We start from the raw sequence: 17,636 nt of genomic DNA, 5'->3' as shown, positions 1-17,636 counted from the left end.
ACCATATCCCCCGCCGCTGCTCCACACGCTGTTTCAGCGGGGTGTGCGGCCTCTTTAAGAGGGCGGCACGCAGGGGCGGGGCTTCCCCGCCCTCCCGGCGCCACCGCCCCGCCCCGCCCGCGCCGGCGCTGCCGCCCGCGCGGCGCCTTTAAGGGCTGGCCTACGTGGCAGCAGCAGCCGAGCGGCGGCGCGGCCCGGCCCGGCGCTCCCTCCCGCCTGCCCGCCCTTCCCGCGGCCCTCAGCCGAGCGTGAGGCCGGGCCCCAGGCGCGCAGCAGCCGGCAGCGCTCCCCTCCTGCCGCCATGGGCCAGAACGATATCATGAGCACCGCTGAAGACTTCGCGGATCAGGTGGGTGCCCGCCCGCTCGCCCTTCCCCGGCTGGGTGGCCTTTGTGCGCTGGGGCCGGGTGTGAGGGGGCGCCGCGGCGGGCCCCGCCTGAGGAGGGGGTTATGGCCGCCGCCCTGAGGGGCCCAGCTGGGCTGCGCTGCGGTAGACTGGGATGGCGGCGGCGCGGGCCTGGGGCCTGGTCCTGAGGAGGCTGGGGGCTTCCTGGGCCGCTTCGGCTCTGAGGGGAGGCTGGGGGCTCGGTTCCCCGGCGGCGTGGGGGCGGCTAGCGCAGGCCCGGCGGCTGGGCTGCTGTGGGAGCGGCTGCCCCCTGCCCTCACGCGAGGCTCGTGTCTGCTCTTGAGCCGCCTGTACGGCGAGGCAGGGGAGTTCTCCTTGGGAGCTGGGCTTGGGAGTTCTTGGGAGCTGGGCTTCTCCCTGGGAGCAGGAGGCTGAGCTGCTCTCGCTTTCTCAAAAGCTGTCTGGCTGGCAGATAGGGGGTAAAAGGGTGTGGGAAAGCGGGGTGAGGTGGTGGTGACAGGAAAGCAAAAATTGAAGCCTTGGCTGACACTTGGAAACCCAACCTGGAAGGGGTTTGCCAGCATTGTAGTACTGAGCTCAGAATTAGGGCAAAAGGAAGGCAAACAACCTGGTGTTGTCTTGTAATCTTTTTTTATATTTGCTTCGGTGGAAGCCCTTACAGATTTGTCTGTGAGATAAAAGTTTGTGATCTCTTATTATATGTGAGAGCAGGAACATTTTGATCTGCTAGTGATGGTGTTAGGAAGATCTCCACTGTCATGGTGATTCATCTAATTGAAAATAAGAGGCATCTAATCGCGTTTAGCAAGTTCTCTGGAAAATCTGATTCTGCCTGGTTCTTCAACTCTGCCGATGGAAGCAGCGTGAGTTGTGTGGTGCACGCTAACACGTCACAGCTCTGAGGGGGCTGTGCTGCTGCCTCTGTGTCTTGAGCCCAGTTTCACTGGGAAAACCTGTTCCATACTTCCTCCCCACCCCCAGATGGAAGACTGGTCTTGGAGACAGAGTTTCTTACGGTGTGTGGAGTATTCAGTTTAAGGGGTGTCCGCATCATCTTGGTCATCCTCTCTTTGCCCTCTCCTTTTGGAGAAAGTAAACTATCACTGTAGTGTTCAAATTACTTGCCAGAACTTACAAGCTTGTTCTGACCTTTTCATAACACTTCCCTGTTTATTCCTGTGTGATTATTTCTAGATGTCTTTAACACCCCTTTTTTCATACTACTGAAAGCTCTTTTGTCCAGCTGAAACGCAGTTTGCTTCCTCCCGAAATGAGTTTTAAATGGCACAACTTTATTTGTGCTTGGCTACATTCTATTTAAAGGTGAGTCTTTCCTTTAGCTGCAGAATTTGCAGTGTTTGCATACACTTACCCATCAGATTGCAAAACAATTTTTACAGCTTTCCAAGTAACTAACTCCTTTGATAATTCTGCCTCCAAATAGCTGCCTTGTAGCTCAGTGGGATACTTTCAGTACTGTGTGTGCTGCTAAAACTCAGTATCGCACCAGTGTAGGAGTGGAGAGACTTACTAAACAATAATCCTGGGTGTATATTGCAAAGTTAACACTTGGCATTACAGCAGCTAGTTAGTTCATCTTGAATTAAAAAAAAATACTTGGAACATTTGGACTGAAATGATGTTGAAACTCCCCTCAATGGAGGTGGAGGTCATGAGGCTGGACAGTGGCTCTTCTGGGAGCTGAATGTATTCTCAGTGATAGCCTTGCTTTCTCCACTCCTTGTACTAGTGTTCAAGACTTAAAGTCTTAATTTTTGTAGCATAAAAGCCCTGTGGGAAAATGTTACAGCTACTTCCATGGCTTATCAGTAAGTCCTGAATGTCTCTTACAAAAGCAAGAGTAATCTTGTTCCTTAAATTCAAGAACTAAAGCTTAACTTTTCTCAGATACTGTAATTTCCCTTTGAATTAGCAAATTATGCCTTGAGTGCCAAGATACTCGGTAATAACAAGTGGCTCTTAATCCAGAGGTGAACTAGTGCACTGAAGGCATGGTCTTACAAGGCAGCTAAGCTTGCCTGACAGCTCCCTGTCAGTGAAAGGGGTTGTCCTGTTTCTCTCAAGGCTACGTTCCCCTTTTCTCTCACACGGCACTCTTCTGTCACTGGACTGTAGAGCTGAACTGGCAGGGAAAAAGTGCAGTTTATTTTTTCCTATTGGTTCAGTTATCCACTTGTTTAGGTCAAGTAAGCACCAATGCTGGTGGTGGGATCACTTGTGATGAGAACTGGCCGTTAGTTTAGCTTGGCTGTACTGTGAGTTTGTAGCCCACAGGTACACAGTATGGCTAGTGAGCAGTTCTGCTCTGAGCTCTTGGCAGTTTCCAAGGTCCGCAGCCAGCGGAGGAGACAGCTACTTGGTGGGTGTTGGGAGGTGGTCCTGTTGATTTCAGAGAAGGCAATTTGCTAGATATTGGGGAGGCTGGGAAAAGCTATTAAGGGTTCTTAAAATCTAGGTGATACACAGTGCAAGAAAATCAGGATCTTGGTTCAAAATGATGCCCAACTACAGGCTTTATGGACTGGTTTGTTCTTTGAGCACCAGCCCAACGTTACTAATAATTTACGTGCTTGGAAATTAAGCCCTTTTTTAGTCAGTCTTGTTAAAATATTACATGCTAAGCCCTTCAGTGCAGTCAGAATGTACTGCTGACATTATTGTACTGAAAATAGCTGTGTCTGGGACCTGTACTGATTGTTTGGGGTTATAGAACTGGTTGTCTCTCCTCTGTAATCCCTGTAAGAGGGAGCAGATTTCAAGCAACTTTTCAAGTTTCTTTAATAATCTTTAGGAATGTGGGTGCCTGGTATTTCTGCTGTTCTAAAAAAAAAAAAGTTATGGACAAACATGCAAGGAAACTATTGAGTCATTGTACTGCACTGAAAGGGCTGTAAGGGAGATCCAGACTCTGGGGGTTTTATTTAATTTTCCAACATAAATGCTGATGCACTAGTTGTTCAGCTAGTTCTAACATCTTGGTATCCTATTTTGCAGAAGACGGAAGGGAGAAGAAAACATTTCATTGTTAGTCTGAACTTTTTTTGTGTGTTATATTAAAAAACCTGAATTTGGAAACATTTTCTGTAACTTCATCATGTCACTGCGCTGATTCCTTATCATTATAAGCCAAATGACCTAGTTGGAAAGGCTGGGAAATAATCTTCCCATAAAGAGTGATAGCAAAATGCAATACATGACTATAAATCCCATTTTACTGATTTGATTAATAAATAGCCTTTTTGAAAAGGGACGGTGTAAAGCGCGCTTCAGAAGTGAAAAGCATTGTCATGAGAAATCTTCCTGCAATTAAAAACTTGATTAAGGTTGGCAGTGTTCTAGTGGGTCAGAGCTCTCTTCTTGCCTTTTGAAATAAGTGGGAAAGCCTTGGTTCCCAGTTTTCACAGATAACTTGTAGACATTGATTAGCCCAATGTGATGGGTGTTGCAGCCCCTGTGATTTTTTTTTTTTTTTTTTCAGGTGGGATCTCCTTAAGTGGATACATACAGGCTGGTGAAAGGAAGTGATAGGGATTTTTTCCTATCTTAAGAAATAGGATTTTTCTATCCAGAGGATTGAGCATACTATTCCAGAGATGATCACAGGTGTCCCAGGCTGCTAGAGGTCTGTGGCCTCCCAGAACAAAGCAATCCCTGAAATGAATAAAAGCTAGATATTTGGAATATGCCTTTATCAGAAGCTCTAGACTAATAATAATTGTGTGATATAATAATTATGTGTGTGCAGCCCCCAAGAAGGCATTCTGCATAGATTAGCAGACTGCTGTCCATCACCATGCTCATAACTTCCCTGGTCCAAGAACACACATGTACACACAGAGCAAAGGTGTTTACTTGGACAGAATGTACCTAGATGACAGCAAAAATTCCCAACATCTGGCAGCGTATTGGTCTTAAAATATCTGTAATTATGCTATGGTGTATACACTTTAACAAAATGGACTGGATTTTTAACAAATTTGGAACTGTTAGAAAGCATGGTAAGAGTCAAAACAGAATCACTTTAATACCTGTCTTGGGGCAGGTCTGTTCATGGTTTTCAAAAGGAGGCTTGAAATATTCAAAATAGGTTTTGAGCAGAGATGTGATTTAGGGATCCCTGGATGTTCTTGTGCATCTTTGCTTGTTAAACTGAGAGGAGCATTTAAATCTTATCTTTGCCTTTCTAATCCCGTTAGAGGGGGAAGTGGCAACACAAAGCCTCTCTAGTGTGCTAGTGACTTGGCTGCCAACACAGAACCAGCTGTTCTTCTTTAAAATAGTTTTACTTCAGCGTTTTGTTGTTTTTTCTCAAGATGTTTTGCTTCTTGCAAGGAGACAGTGTGTGCTAAGAACAGTTGATGAAAAGCCCACAGCAGAATAAGCCATCCAGTTACTTGATGTCATGAGTTTAACGCTGCCACCTCCATCAATCTCAACAGTTTTGATTTGGCTTACATGTGTTGTGCTCAGTGGAGTGTGTGTTTCAACCTCCCTGTCTTAGTTGGGTATTTTATTAACTGCAGCTACCAGGTTTTCCCATGTTTGCTGCTTTTTTTCTGTGTGAATCATAAAGGAAATAGGAAGTGGTCTCAGGCTGCAGTCATTGAGCCACATGTTGCTAGTGATGTGTAGGGACAAACCCAGGATGTCTGGTACTATTAGTTTAGTCCCACTTCTGGAGATCTCCTGTTTCTTAGAATTTACTGTCTTTAGTTAAATTCCTTAGCTGATTTATACCCAAATCCTCTAACTGGGAATTCCCTTGATGTCTGTTACTTTCTAGAACTACCATGTAATTGTTCTCTTCTTTCTCTCTGGATCTCCATGGCCAGTTGTTCTGTTGGTTTGGATTTTTGTTCATACAGTCTGTTTCTGAAGCCTGTTTACTTGAAGCTTGCCACGTACAGAGGTTTCAACTTGTGGTAGCAAAGTAAATGCAGCTGCATGAGGTATGGATGTCCAAAGATGACATGTGTCGTGATAAGGAAGCTTAGCACCGCAGCTGCCTCAGGCTTTACTCTTTCTGACATGGCTTAAGCTGATGGGATGTACACACTTATGTTTAACAGATAGCGTTAAATTCCCTCTATATGCCATGAGAACATGTGAATGTTAAATGTGTTCTTGGCTTCTTCACCTGGATTGTTGGCAGTCGTTTGGTTTCAGGGAAGGGGAAGATTAGATCAGTTCATGTTGACCCACTTCACAACAACAAAGATGAGGCCTAGAGGCAGATATTGTCTTGAGTTTGCTTTCCCCGCCCCCCCCCCCCCTTTTCACAGCAGCATGTTTTTCCTTTTCTTAAAGATGCCCAGCTGTTGTCCTGTTTAATCCCCTTCTAGACCAAAGTTGCCTGTTCTGTGTCTTGACAAGGCGAACTTAGTTTACAAACCACTTTTGGTTTTGTACTATTTCCAAAACAACTTTATCCTTAGTATTCCTCAGCAAGTTTGTCGAAATGCACAGTGAAATCTGGGAGAGGAGAGATCTGTAAACCAAGATGTGTGTCTCTTTCGGTGACAAAGATCACAAATTTTCTTCTGACTCATTCATCCAATCATTTCTATGGTTTAAAGCCTGAAGTGGCAGCCCTGAGTCAGAGTACAGCTGCACTTAAAATGCCCTTGATTAACTTGAATCCCGACCCTTAGACTCTGGATGCATGCAGTACAACTAGTGTAGTTTGTCCCGATACTAGCTGTTTAACTGACTATTAAGCAGGTTTGATGAATTGCCTTTCTTGTGATGACCTTCAGTTACACAGTGAGCAAGGCTTGGCATTTGCACAGGATTTGGAAGAGTCTTTAGTATTTACTAATTAATGTGGCAAGAATAAACTTCCAGAAATGGCTTGAGTCTCCTTTCGCTGCACTTGCATATACGCTGGAAGTATGCAATGCTGCCAGAACTTTTCAAAAAGATTCTGCGTAAAAAGAAACAAATCAGCTGTATTGTCTGACTTGAAGTCAATGTAAATACTGAATTATGAAATAAAAGGCTTGTGTGCCTTTTCTGTCCATTTTTTTTAATACAGTTCAATGTGGTCTGGAAGATGCCCGTACACATGTTGGCTCCCCCACAACTTTTCAGGTTTGAAGTATTCTAATATTGCATAAACTGTTTGACACGTCAGACTGTGGGATAATGGGGTTTTGTTAAATGGCTCCACAGAGATCCCTGCGTTAGAACTAGGAGGAGGAGTCTGGCAGCTTTGCGTGAGGGCTTGGCATGGGCATTTGCTTTCACAAGTGTCAACCTGCCCAAACTACTCCTGTCATCTGAAGGTACAAAGCTGCTGGATAATCTTGTAGTTAGTTTTAGATTAAATTTACATTTGTTTCTTACTGGATTGCACTTACTCAAACAGTAGCATATGCTGACTCCAAATACGTTCTTCTAGTGATCTGGCTGAGCTGAGTCTGTGCATGAAATGGGCCAGCCAAGTGCCAGCTTGCATTCTGAGTGACAACCAAATCCTCATGGAAGTCTCCATTAAGTAACAACCAGTGCTGTTCAGGAAACTGGGTGACAGTTAAGCACTTGTCATAATCCAGAGGCTGCAAGTTTTCCTCTGCACCTCGCAGTCCTGTAGAGCATGCTTGCCCGGACACTGTTTGGCAATTCTGTTTGTTTCTTGTAATTATTATAATTGTAGAGCAAACTCGCCACTGGGCTGGCAGGGTAGAGGGGTATGTGGGACTAGGTACATCTTGCATTCACAAGAACTAAAGCTCAGCAGCCTCTGCTGCACAGTGATATAGTTTCCTTTTAGCTAGTACACTGAACTGTAGGTGTAAATGCCTGTTTTCTTTCTGCAGAGAATGCTGGGTTTAATAGAAGTAGAAACTGTGTGTACTTGCATGAAACGGCACCCTCCTCTGTGCAGCAGCTACGCTAATCTAATAGCTGCTGCTGCTACACAAGTACACATGCTTTGCACTGTTGCCTTTCTGAGCTGTTAGAGGGAACTAGCTTGGCAGAAAGCTTATTAATTATTTTTTTTAAGCTTGTACAGAGTTAGTCTTCTGTCAGCCTGACTCCCTCAATCAGTTTGGTACAGGGTGCTGAGTGCCTGAGCACGTGGGTGGGAGAGGATTGCCCTTTCAGCTCCTGGCTATCTGATAGTTGAACTGTAACATGAAACCCTGAGGAAGACAAACTAAACCCAAGGTCAGCCCTCATCTGGTAAGAGCTCCATCAAAACACAGTTCCTGTTACATAGAAAGGTGCTGCTGGATCATGCTTTTCTCCAAGTCCTTGTCTAAAATGCTCTTTGGATGGAGCATGGCAACAGGTTCTGCTGCTGCCAAGTGTTCCCAAACTGGAGTGGAGAAGAATTGTATTAAATCCAAGTCCCAAGTATGTGTTTCTCTCTGGATGTTGATGACCCTGTGTGCATGAGAACTGTTGATCTCAATCTGCAGAGTGCATGGATCTGTTATGCCTTGAGTATCACCTTGCCTTCCTTCCCTGCTAACGATGGTGTCTGCCCATGCAGTTCCTGAGAGTGACGAAGCAGTACCTTCCCCACGTGGCCCGCCTGTGCCTGATCAGCACCTTCCTGGAGGATGGCATCCGCATGTGGTTCCAGTGGAGTGAACAGAGGGATTACATTGATGGCACATGGAACTGTGGCTATTTCCTGGCCTCCATCTTTGTGTTCATAAATCTCTTCGGGCAGCTGAGTAAGTGGCTCTAAGGCTGTTACGGTGGATGCCAGAGCGCTCCAGTGTGTCTGCCACCCTGGCTCATGTAAGCACTGTGAATTGTGTGAGCACAGGATGCCTCGCTGATTTCTTAATAGCCATTGACAGCTTAGAACGGATAGTACTACATTGGCTGAATGAAAAGAACTCTTAATTGACTCACTTCAGCCTATCTTGGAAGTAGTCTTAGAGAATTTATTGTGACACACTACCTCTGAGTCACAAGATGCCAAGAATCCATTACTACAATCTGTTTTCAGTTCTGTACCTATATCTATAATCACATACCACACCCCTGAATTCTCTAAATGAAATACTCATGTTTTCTTAAATAGGGCAGTGTTAAGACTTTCTCAGCCTCCTATTTTTATGGGCATTAATCTCAATGGCAAGTCTTATCCTACAGTTGTACACTTAAGCCTGAGAGAGTGCTTGTGTCAGAGACTTTCAAAGCCCAGGAATCAAAATAATCCCAGAAGTGGAGCTTCTGCATGTGTGCAGGGTTGCCTTGGGGCATCGGAAGTGGAGAGGAGTAAAATTCTTTTCTGTTTATATTGTCTCTGATGTACTGTGTTTGATTCTTCTGCCAATTTCTTGGCCTGTGTCTGAGTTGGGATATTTATTTAGTCTCATTTTTGTGTAGTCAGCTTAATGTAGCTACCAGTCTTCATGTAAGTGGCAAAGGCTGTCAGTGCTTTGTGATGGAAGACTTGAGGAGGAATATAAAACAAAAGCTTTCAAGGAAAAAGAACATAATGTGTTTGCCCTAACAGTTATCTCAATTAAAAAAAAAAAAAAGGCAAATCCATAATTAGTTGAGTTTCTTTTTAACTTCTTTTAATGCTTTGATAGCTGCTGTACAGTCCTGTGTTGGGGACTGCATTCAGCATGTGCTTACCCTTTATAAAATAAAAGGTACTTCTGGAATGATATTTTAAAATGCACTAAAACTTCTAAGTTCTTGAACTGATTTGTGCCATTAAAATTTCCTGTCTGGTGTTCTTTGTGGCACATTTGAAAGAAATCGGTCTGCTCAGTTCAAAACCAGTTGGCATTCCTGCAGCATCTTTTCCTGTGCAAGCCAGAAGTGTAACTGTGTTCAATTTCCCCAACTCAGGCGGCTGTATCCTGGTGCTGAGTAGGAACTTTGTGCAATATGCCTGCTTTGGACTGTTTGGAATTATAGCATTACAGGTAGGAAGCTTAAGTCTTCAGCCCTTCTAAACTGTATCTTTCAAATCTTCTCTCTTAGCCCCAGTCCTACCAACATATTTAAATACAACTTGCAACCCTGGAACTTTTCTCCACCTTGGCCTAGTGCCAGTCCTCAATGGCATTGAACTGTTTTGCTGCTTCTGTCCTTCTGATGTGCCCAATAGATCCTTGGCTGTAATTGCAATTAGTCAGCTGGAGACATCAATTCAATACTTGACCTTGACCAATTTAGCAGAAGTAACTTGCAAGTCACCTGTATGTCAGTAACATGCCAAATGTGGAACTTGCAGTTGCTTTGGCCTTCAGCACACAGCTTTTAGAAAGGACTGTCCTCCTCACAAAGGATCCTAGCTAGGAGCATCCTTCCTGTCCAAAACCAACGCATTTTTGCAGGGGCTAATGTGAAAGCCGAATTCTGGCTTCTGTTCCCTGTTTTACGCTGACTCACTGGACCACATTCATGTAACCTACCTTGTTTTGTTCAGTATAACATACTTATAATTGACTTCTACTATGGATAGTACGGCCTTGAGATTGTAACAGAAATTCAGAAATTACATGGTGTCTTAACCTGTTTTATTCTTCGCCTAGACTATTGCATACAGCATTCTATGGGACCTGAAGTTCTTGATGAGGTATGCCTACTCAAAAATTTTTATCAAAATGGAACAAAAATTGTTGGCTGTCACTGCTGCTTACTGACAGAGGAAAAGATCTTTGTACATAGTATTTACTAGAAAGATTTTACAAATTACACATTTATGTTAAACAAGAAATGACAGCACTTAAAATGAGTAGAGTCTGTGGAAGGGAAAGACAAATCCCAACCCACTGGCATCTGAGTGCTTCTGTTACTAATGTCCTTGCTGAGAGCTCACAAAACTGTCCAAACTGGACAGGGAGCTTGCTATTATTTCCTAAATAGCAACTGTGCTTATGCATGACTGAAGCAATTTTCCAAGAAAACTAAAGCATGCAGATACTAGAGTGGTTTCTGGGATTTTAGATCTCTAACATCTTCTCTAAGTAGAAGAAAGGGTTCTTAAACATGAGCTTTCTTGTCAAGTCCTAGCTGTTACCTTTTTACCACTCTTCCCTGAGAGGAGGGTGGGGGGCAGCACAAAAACTGCGTTCTGGGCTTACTACAGCCCTGGAAATTTGTAACCTCTTTAGCAGTACTGCTGTTCTGTTTCCTCAAAGCAACTTCTGAACTACTTTGGCATGTGTGGCTAAACCTGAGGTACAGAGTAACTTCAACGTGATTAAATCCATGCTGTAACAAATGCTAAGCAACTTTGCCTGAGCTGTGGGTGCTGGGCTTCCCTGGCAGGCTGTATGTGTCTGGACAGGCTTGTGGAAATTTTGTGTACAACACTACTGTTTCAGCTGTGAAGCCTAATGCAGATGTGCAGAGTAGGTCACTCCTCACTAGCATGCAGATTCTTACTGAGTTTAAATTGTCAGATGAGACTTAAAATCTATAGATCACTGCAAACTGTAGTAAATGGCGCTTTTTTTTGTTCCCCTTTCTGTAGGAATCTTGCCCTTGGGGGAGGCTTGCTGCTGCTTTTGGCTGAGTCACGCTCAGAGGGGAAGAGCATGTTTGCTGGTGTTCCTACCATGCGGGAAAGCTCTCCTAAGCAGTATATGCAGCTGGGGGGCCGTGTGCTGCTGGTCCTCATGTTCATGACACTGCTACATTTTGATATGAACTTCTTTTCTGTAAGTATCTGAGTATAAAAGTGTGAGTTAAGGAACTAGAATAGAGTACCAGCTCCTAGATTGGCTGTAGGACCTGCTCAGCGAGTCTCTTTTAGTAGAATTAATGTTTAGAAAGTTATTAGATCATCTATGCCATGACAACCTGTTCTATTGAACTATCCATGTCTGTTCTTATGTTTATGTATCTCTTAAAACCATCAGCTTACACATTGTTCTTTTTTCCTTGCAGATTCTGCAGAACATTGTGGGCACAGCCCTGATTATCTTGGTGGCAATTGGCTTCAAGACTAAGCTGGCTGCCTTGACTCTAGTCATCTGGCTTTTTGGCATCAACATCTACTTCAATGCCTTCTGGACCGTCCCAGCCTACAAGCCCATGCACGACTTCCTCAAATATGATTTCTTCCAGACCATGTCTGTAATTGGAGGTCTCCTCCTCGTGGTTGCACTGGGTCCTGGTGGAGTCTCCATGGATGAGAAGAAAAAAGAGTGGTAACAGGAATAGCAACACTTCTTGGGACATAAAATACTAAGTCCAGAACTGATTGTCTATGGATTCAACAAAAACTGCCAGCATTTTACACATACATGTCCCCTTCCTATTAAAGGCACAGATGTTTTGAATTTGATTTACAGTGGCACCAGTAATATAATAGATAAAATCCTATTTCTTCAAGGAATGTTGCCTAGGCTTATTCTAACTTCCTAGATTTGGAACTAACCCAAGGAACCTGCATTTTGCTGATGCCTCAGTGAGTTGCAGTAGAACAGTTGCTGGTTTTAATGTCAGCAATGTTTTAAAATTTGAAATACTGTGAGCAGATACAGCTGTATCATTCAGTGTGCTGTTGGGTTCTAGCTATAACTGAAAAAGTGGATCCCCTTTCTCACCCTCATCGAAACAGTTTTGTGCATAAGGAGTTCCATTACTGGTTATAGCATTGCTTATAAAGGTGGAAAGCAGCATCAAAAAAAAAAAATCACTGTTATTTTGCTGCTCAGAGACCTGTAACTATATTTTTGTTTAACAGCAGGGGAGGTCTTTCCTGCCCCCAAACAGAAAGCAAAAAGAAAAGCCTGAAAGTAGTTGTACCTCCCTCTAAGTAAGGAAAGGGAGAGGGTTTTCTAACATGTCCCAGTCCTGCTCTTGAGGGGAACAAGGGAGAATCCTGTATTGCTAATCAGACTTAAAGAAGGAAGTTGGGGAGATACTCCTAAAGAGACATAATGTTAGATCCTGTGAAAATTCTGTGCCAAAACAACTCTCTTTCCGCGCCCCCCCCCCCCCCCCCCCCCCCCAGTTGTCCCTCCTGAATTCCCAAGAAGGGAGCCAAGTTGTGCTGCAGGTTCCATAGTAAAAGCTCCTTTCTGCTATTAACCAGCTACCATCCATATATGCCCCAAATCCATATCTGAATTGCAGGTTATTGGTGAAAGCGTCTTCAGAATTACAGAAGCTCCCCTTTTCCCCGCACTCAGTACATGCGAGATGAGAGCAGCCAATCTTCTAATCTGTAGTCTTTGCTTCTTAGATTCACTTCAGTCTGTCTCTCAGCTGTAGAAGTCCCAGCTGACTGAACAGCGGCAGAGCTGGGGTGCTGAACTCCCGAGTGCAGCCCCTGCTGTCTGCCGTCTCGGGGTGCACCTGAGGTGCGTAGGGAGGAATGTGGAAGTCAGGGGTGTGCTGCCATAGCCCCGGTTCTCAACTCTGTATGCAAATGGTTATAGCTGAAGAATGCAAGTGCATTCACTGTGCAGTGAACAAGCAGCCAGGGATGTAACTTGTGTGTTCAGAGGGAAGAACTCCTCAGCATGATGGTGAGGAGACAGGAAGGCCCTGTTTTCAGCTCTCGGTGCCACAGCCTCTGTGCCATGAACATGCTTAGTGCTGCTCAGAGGAGGCATTTTGCCCTCTGCTAGTCAAGTAGGTGAACCTCTTTCACTAGAGAAGAATTCTAGAAAGCGTGAGCCCTACCAACTTGCTTACATGACATTGATTCCTTGCACTGTTGTCTCCCTTGAGAAAGCTGCTCAACTGTTTGTTCAAGGAGTAATTCAGCTGAATGTCTCCAGCAGGAGCTATTTACCAGGGTCTCCTGGTAAGGACACTAACCTGGACAGTTCAGCTTAACGGTTGCTTTTTAGGAGATGAAACTAGGCAGAAAGAACTGATGACAAATAGTGATTTCATCATCTTCAGGGGAAAATAGCCTATGAAATAGCAAGATGTGGTGCTGCTGAAGGAAACTAACTGGTATTTGGGGGTAGATGGGAGGGGAAGCCAGCATTTAAGGGCAGGTCATGAAAAAGGTGTTCTTTTTTAAATAGGTTTTGAAAGAGAAGTTTCCATCTCCAGTGTTCACTGTGCCCATCTCTCCATAGTGAACCAAAACTGTCCTTTACATTACACATACACAGCACAGGATGCTTTTTCTCAGTTTCACTGCAGGTCTTACAGTAGTTTTAGACTACATCAAGGCAACCATTCTCAGATACCTTAACTGCTGTTGATGTCAGTAGCATTTATAAATGGAATGATAGAAAAAACTCCTGTAAGCACTGCTTAAGTTGGCTTTCTCAGCTTTGTGTCCTGTCTTAACTAAAGAGCTGGATGACAGACTAGTCTGAAATACTGACTGGTTTGTGAAAATAAAGTCCCCTTTCCAACAAAATACCCCAAGAAAAGGAACTGAATACTGTCCCTTGCAGCAGAAGTATTTCAGTACTAAAGGGGCACACTAGGTAAGGGCATTACAAGGTATTTCTAGGCAGCACGGTATGCACTTACTAACTGTGAGTCCTGAATGCAGAAGGTTCTGGTTTCCTACATACGCTGCTGTATTCGTGCATCTCCCAAAAATACAGTGACCTCTCCCCATGGCTGAGAAGCTCTCACAAGCAGGATGTCAGCTATCAATTGGCTGTGCAAAGTGTTCTGGAATTCATTCTGAATATATTTTTGCTCTCTATGTGGAAAAATAAGTATAAATTCTCATTTTATGCTGTATTTTGTACCTTAGTTGTGTTTGAAAATGTTTTGATTTTTGGAAACAATCAAAATAAAACAATGGCATCTTTGTATCCACTTGGCGTGTGTGACTGGTAACACTCTGCAGATAGGCTACCTGGAAATGCTGGTTAGTGGACTTGGGCTTTCTCTCCCATCTTCTGAAAATCCTCTTTCCATAATGGGGTCTGACCGCTGGGCTGCCTGGCCCTGACTGCACCAGTCGTCCTTCCCTGGAGGGGGGGGTGTGGGGGTGTGGCTTAAGGCTGTTCAAATACCAGTTAATTCCACCCCACTATTCCCCTCCCCAGTAACAGTTAACTAGAATGGGCAAACACTTTGTCTCATGCACCTGCCAGCATTGTTATACAACAGGCTTCAGGCTGTGTGTTTATCATAAAATTTATTTGCCGTTGGTTGCTTTCTTTAAGTTCTTGGGGTTTTGATGATGATGACTCTTGAATTTCTTCTGTAAAGGGCCTGACTGTTTCTGTAGAGGAAAAAAGGTTAAATCAGCTCATTCCTAAAACCCAAATCCAGCCTGGCCTAAGAAAGCTTAAAAGAGAAACAGTGTGGTCTCCTTTATCACCAGAGACACAACAAGCACAGAGCCAGCCAGGATCTTTCCTTGCCCTGCCCTGGAAGTTGGCATTTTCTCTGTGACGAGGGTTTCATTCGATACGAACGGTGACAGCCTCCCTGCAGCAACAAACCTAAACTTCATCCAGTCTTAACTTCACAGTTTGATATGGTTACAAAGGGTCTAGCACCTTCCTCAGGGGCTGCCCGAGAGTGTGAAAGGTTTATCCATCTTTATGGATCTAACATCTGCCTGCTTCCCACACTGAGAAGGACCGAGGTGCGTCCCATAAGGCAGGACCTGGCCAGCTCCTCAAAAGAGGCAGAAAAAGGCTCTGGATTGACCCTGTGACTTCAAAAGGGTTTAACTTGTGTTTGCGTGTCTGGGGAGGAAGGTTACAGAACCCACAAGACACGCTTCACTCTCCCTGTTAAGACAGCGTGCAGCAGGATCCTGTCAAAGATGAGCTCTTTATACAGGCAGGAACATCCCTAGTTACTGCGGACAGGATAACATTTACTGGTAGCAATTCACGCCTCAGGATGCGAGTCTGGCTGGCACACAGGGAAAGTCTGTTCTGAGCAGCTTTGCACCTTCTGCTGGTTCTCAGACAGGAATAGATCAGACAAACACCTACGGGAGGGGATCCCAGCTCCATGCTCCCCTGCTGCTGCAGTGACTCCCACCTTTCCTCTTTTGTTGCCAACTGCTCTGCTGACACGTGTTCTTCCACCATCCTTTCTGTTCACCTCACCATTCTGCTTGGTCCCATCATCCTCGCTGTCTGTTGCAAAGTCATCGCTGCCTTTTGTGGTTTGTGGAGCTGCTGGGCTTTTTTCTGGGAAGAGTGCAGCTAAAACACAAAGATGTAGCTCAAAATCAGCTCCCTGTGCACACAGGCTCTGCCTCCCCCTACCTTTACTTTGAGGGCATTTTGGAAGGTGATTTGCCAGGCTGCTTCCAGTCAGCAAGCATCTGTGTGTCACTACCGAAATACTCGGGGAAATAAACACGGTGGTGGTTTAATCTGCCCGGTGCTCTCACTAGCCCGTTCTGGCAAGGCAGCGCCTCCGCCTGTAAGCCAGCAGCATCGCCTGACCAACCTGTCAGACTCAAGGACTTGCTGAGAAACAAAGCAGCAAATCCCAGCGCAGTGCATCTTGTATCCCTCCCCCTCACACTTTATGTGATCCAACTCTGGTTATTACTTAGTGATAACTGCTATTTCTTACTTGGTGGTGATAAGCTTTTTCAAAACCCAAGAACCCCAAACCGGATGGAAGTCACGTGCCTTCAGCAACATGAGCATTATAAAGAAGCTGGGAGAAAATTAGCCGACAAATTCCCTTCAGGACATAAAGGATACCAATGTTCTTACGTGGATACAGGTCACTCATGCTGTCATCTGTCTCCTCTCCACCCTCGTCGCTGGACTTTGGCTCCCAGAATTCCTCTTTTCTGTAAGGCTGCCTGCTCCCATTCATTTGGTCATCAGGGTGCTGCGTCTGCTGCTTCTTCTGTCGCAAGCAGGCAGGGACGTACTCCACTCCTTCCTTCTGGCACTCCTCGTCTAACAGTGCAAAGCATTGGGCAGCACTTAGTGAGGCTGCCCAGTCACCCATGTCCTTTTAGTACCCAACTCTAGCTTACATTAAATGCAACTCAGAGGTATGCCAAGCTCCAACTCTATGGAATCCACAGCAACAGTATAGACCATGACAGACAGGAAAGATGTTAACACAGAGGCTGTGCTGGACATGTGAACCACCCTCTCTGGGGAAGTTTCAGAACTGCTCCTCTCAAGTCAGGATGTTCCAAGGTATTTGCTGGAAGGTGACTGCTCCCTACATCTGGGGTCCTCCTTCCTAGCTGAGGGGCACACACAGCAACAGCTGTACATTACTGTCAATCTAAGGAAAACTGATCCCTTCACACAGATCTACTGGAATCTCAGCAGCGTAGGGAAAAAAGTTGTCTGGTTATATCTTCAGAAAAGCTACTTACATCTTTTTAGGGCCTTCTGATAGCGCTTCCCTTGGACATGACGCAGCACGTGCTCTGGAAACTTGTTGATGTGTCTGAGAGTGAGCTTGCAAAACAGCTGGTGTCTGACAGACACAGGAAGAAAGAGCCAGCAACAGGGTTTAAGTATGCGATGACTTAATAACTTTTCACTTACAAGCACTGTGCTCAAAGTTGATACTTTATAAAGACTTTCCCCATCTCCCAAAACCCATAAAGACTCAAGAACTTTGTAAAGCTCAGCCACTTTATGTCTAAGATTGAACAAAGTGTAAAGCGTAATGCACAGAAGGAAGAATACCTACAGATTCTTTGTGCTGGGCACTATGTGGGGCTCAAACTTGCCATAGTCAAACTCTCTGGCAGTCTTTACCAGCCGCTGATACTTCTTGCCATTAGTATAAGCCTGCAGCTCCGACAGTCGACATGGCATCTCATGGCCTGTCAGCCTGCATCTCACCTGAAGAAAAACAGTAGCTGGTCAGGGAAGGCCAGGGGGCTACCCCAGAGCTGGGGAGGGCAGGGGAGGCCTCAGGCTCCCACCAGCGCCTTCCTCCGACTTCTACAGCGAGAGAAAAGCCTCCGGGCCAGGCACCTCGCTGGGGCTGAGCCCACCTGCCGGAGAACTTTCCCGGCCCGCTACCAACCGGTCTCGTCCCCCGCGACGGCCCCCTCCGGAGTCCCGGCCCCGGCCTTCCCTCACGAACCCCTCAGGGAGGCGGCCCCAGTCCCCCCTCCGGGGGCGGCCCCGACCCTCATGGTGCCCCTCCGCCCCACACGGGCCGGCTCCAGCCTCACCTTGCCCGGCTCCGCGAGGCTAAGGAGCGGGTGCTGCCGCAGGAAGAGCCGCTCCTTCTCGGGTACCGCAGTCATGGCCGCGCCGCCGCCAGGCGCCAGCCCCGCCATAGAGAGGCGCCGCCAGAGCGGAGCTCGCCTCCCCTTCCGGTGCCAGCCTCGCCGGGGAGCAGCCGGCACCATAGAGAGGGGCGGCTAGAG

The 17,636-nt window shown here is 45.8% G+C and overlaps 2 protein-coding genes across 2 annotated transcripts; one reads left to right on the top strand and one right to left on the bottom strand.

Annotated features, from left to right (window-relative positions):
* Positions 1–158: 158 nt before the first annotated feature.
* On the top strand, positions 159–14,116 carry SURF4 (surfeit 4). Its single transcript, XM_080403048.1, has 6 exons — positions 159–349; positions 7,887–8,073; positions 9,212–9,288; positions 9,901–9,944; positions 10,845–11,031; positions 11,261–14,116. Exons 1-6 carry the CDS (start codon positions 302–304, stop codon positions 11,525–11,527), a joined length of 810 nt encoding a protein of 269 aa, XP_080259174.1. The 5' UTR covers positions 159–301; the 3' UTR covers positions 11,528–14,116.
* On the bottom strand, positions 12,318–17,568 carry SURF2 (surfeit 2). The gene is made up of 6 exons (XM_080403044.1): positions 17,439–17,568; positions 16,946–17,100; positions 16,623–16,726; positions 15,997–16,188; positions 15,305–15,471; positions 12,318–14,528 (listed from the first exon to the last, which is right to left on the bottom strand). Exons 1-6 carry the CDS (start codon positions 17,544–17,546, stop codon positions 14,442–14,444), a joined length of 813 nt encoding a protein of 270 aa, XP_080259170.1. The 5' UTR covers positions 17,547–17,568; the 3' UTR covers positions 12,318–14,441.
* Between the last annotated feature and the right edge of the window lie 68 nt (positions 17,569–17,636).

The sequence above is a fragment of the Falco punctatus genome (assembly GCF_963210335.1).
Source record: "Falco punctatus genome assembly, chromosome: 9".
Classification (NCBI taxonomy): Eukaryota; Metazoa; Chordata; class Aves; order Falconiformes; family Falconidae; genus Falco; species Falco punctatus.
The sequence above is the reverse complement of the archived record's forward strand: the minus strand, read 5'-3'. Positions and strand labels throughout refer to the sequence as shown.

Bases quoted from the DNA above. Each gene is read 5' to 3' on its own strand.
- SURF4 (XM_080403048.1), top strand. From the start codon at position 302: ATGGGCCAGAACGATATCATGAGCACCGCTGAAGACTTCGCGGATCAG. The intron at 8,074-9,211 runs GTAAGTGGCTCT...TCCCCAACTCAG, and splicing joins AAATCTCTTCGGGCAGCTGA to GCGGCTGTATCCTGGTGCTG. The intron at 9,945-10,844 runs GTATGCCTACTC...CCCTTTCTGTAG, and splicing joins GACCTGAAGTTCTTGATGAG to GAATCTTGCCCTTGGGGGAG.
- SURF2 (XM_080403044.1), bottom strand. From the start codon at position 17,546: ATGGCGGGGCTGGCGCCTGGCGGCGGCGCGGCCATGACTGCGGTACCC. The intron at 16,189-16,622 runs GTAAGTAGCTTT...TTGCACTGTTAG, and splicing joins TCAGAAGGCCCTAAAAAGAT to ACGAGGAGTGCCAGAAGGAA. The intron at 14,529-15,304 runs GTGGGAGTCACT...TTTCCTCTACAG, and splicing joins TTGGCAACAAAAGAGGAAAG to AAACAGTCAGGCCCTTTACA.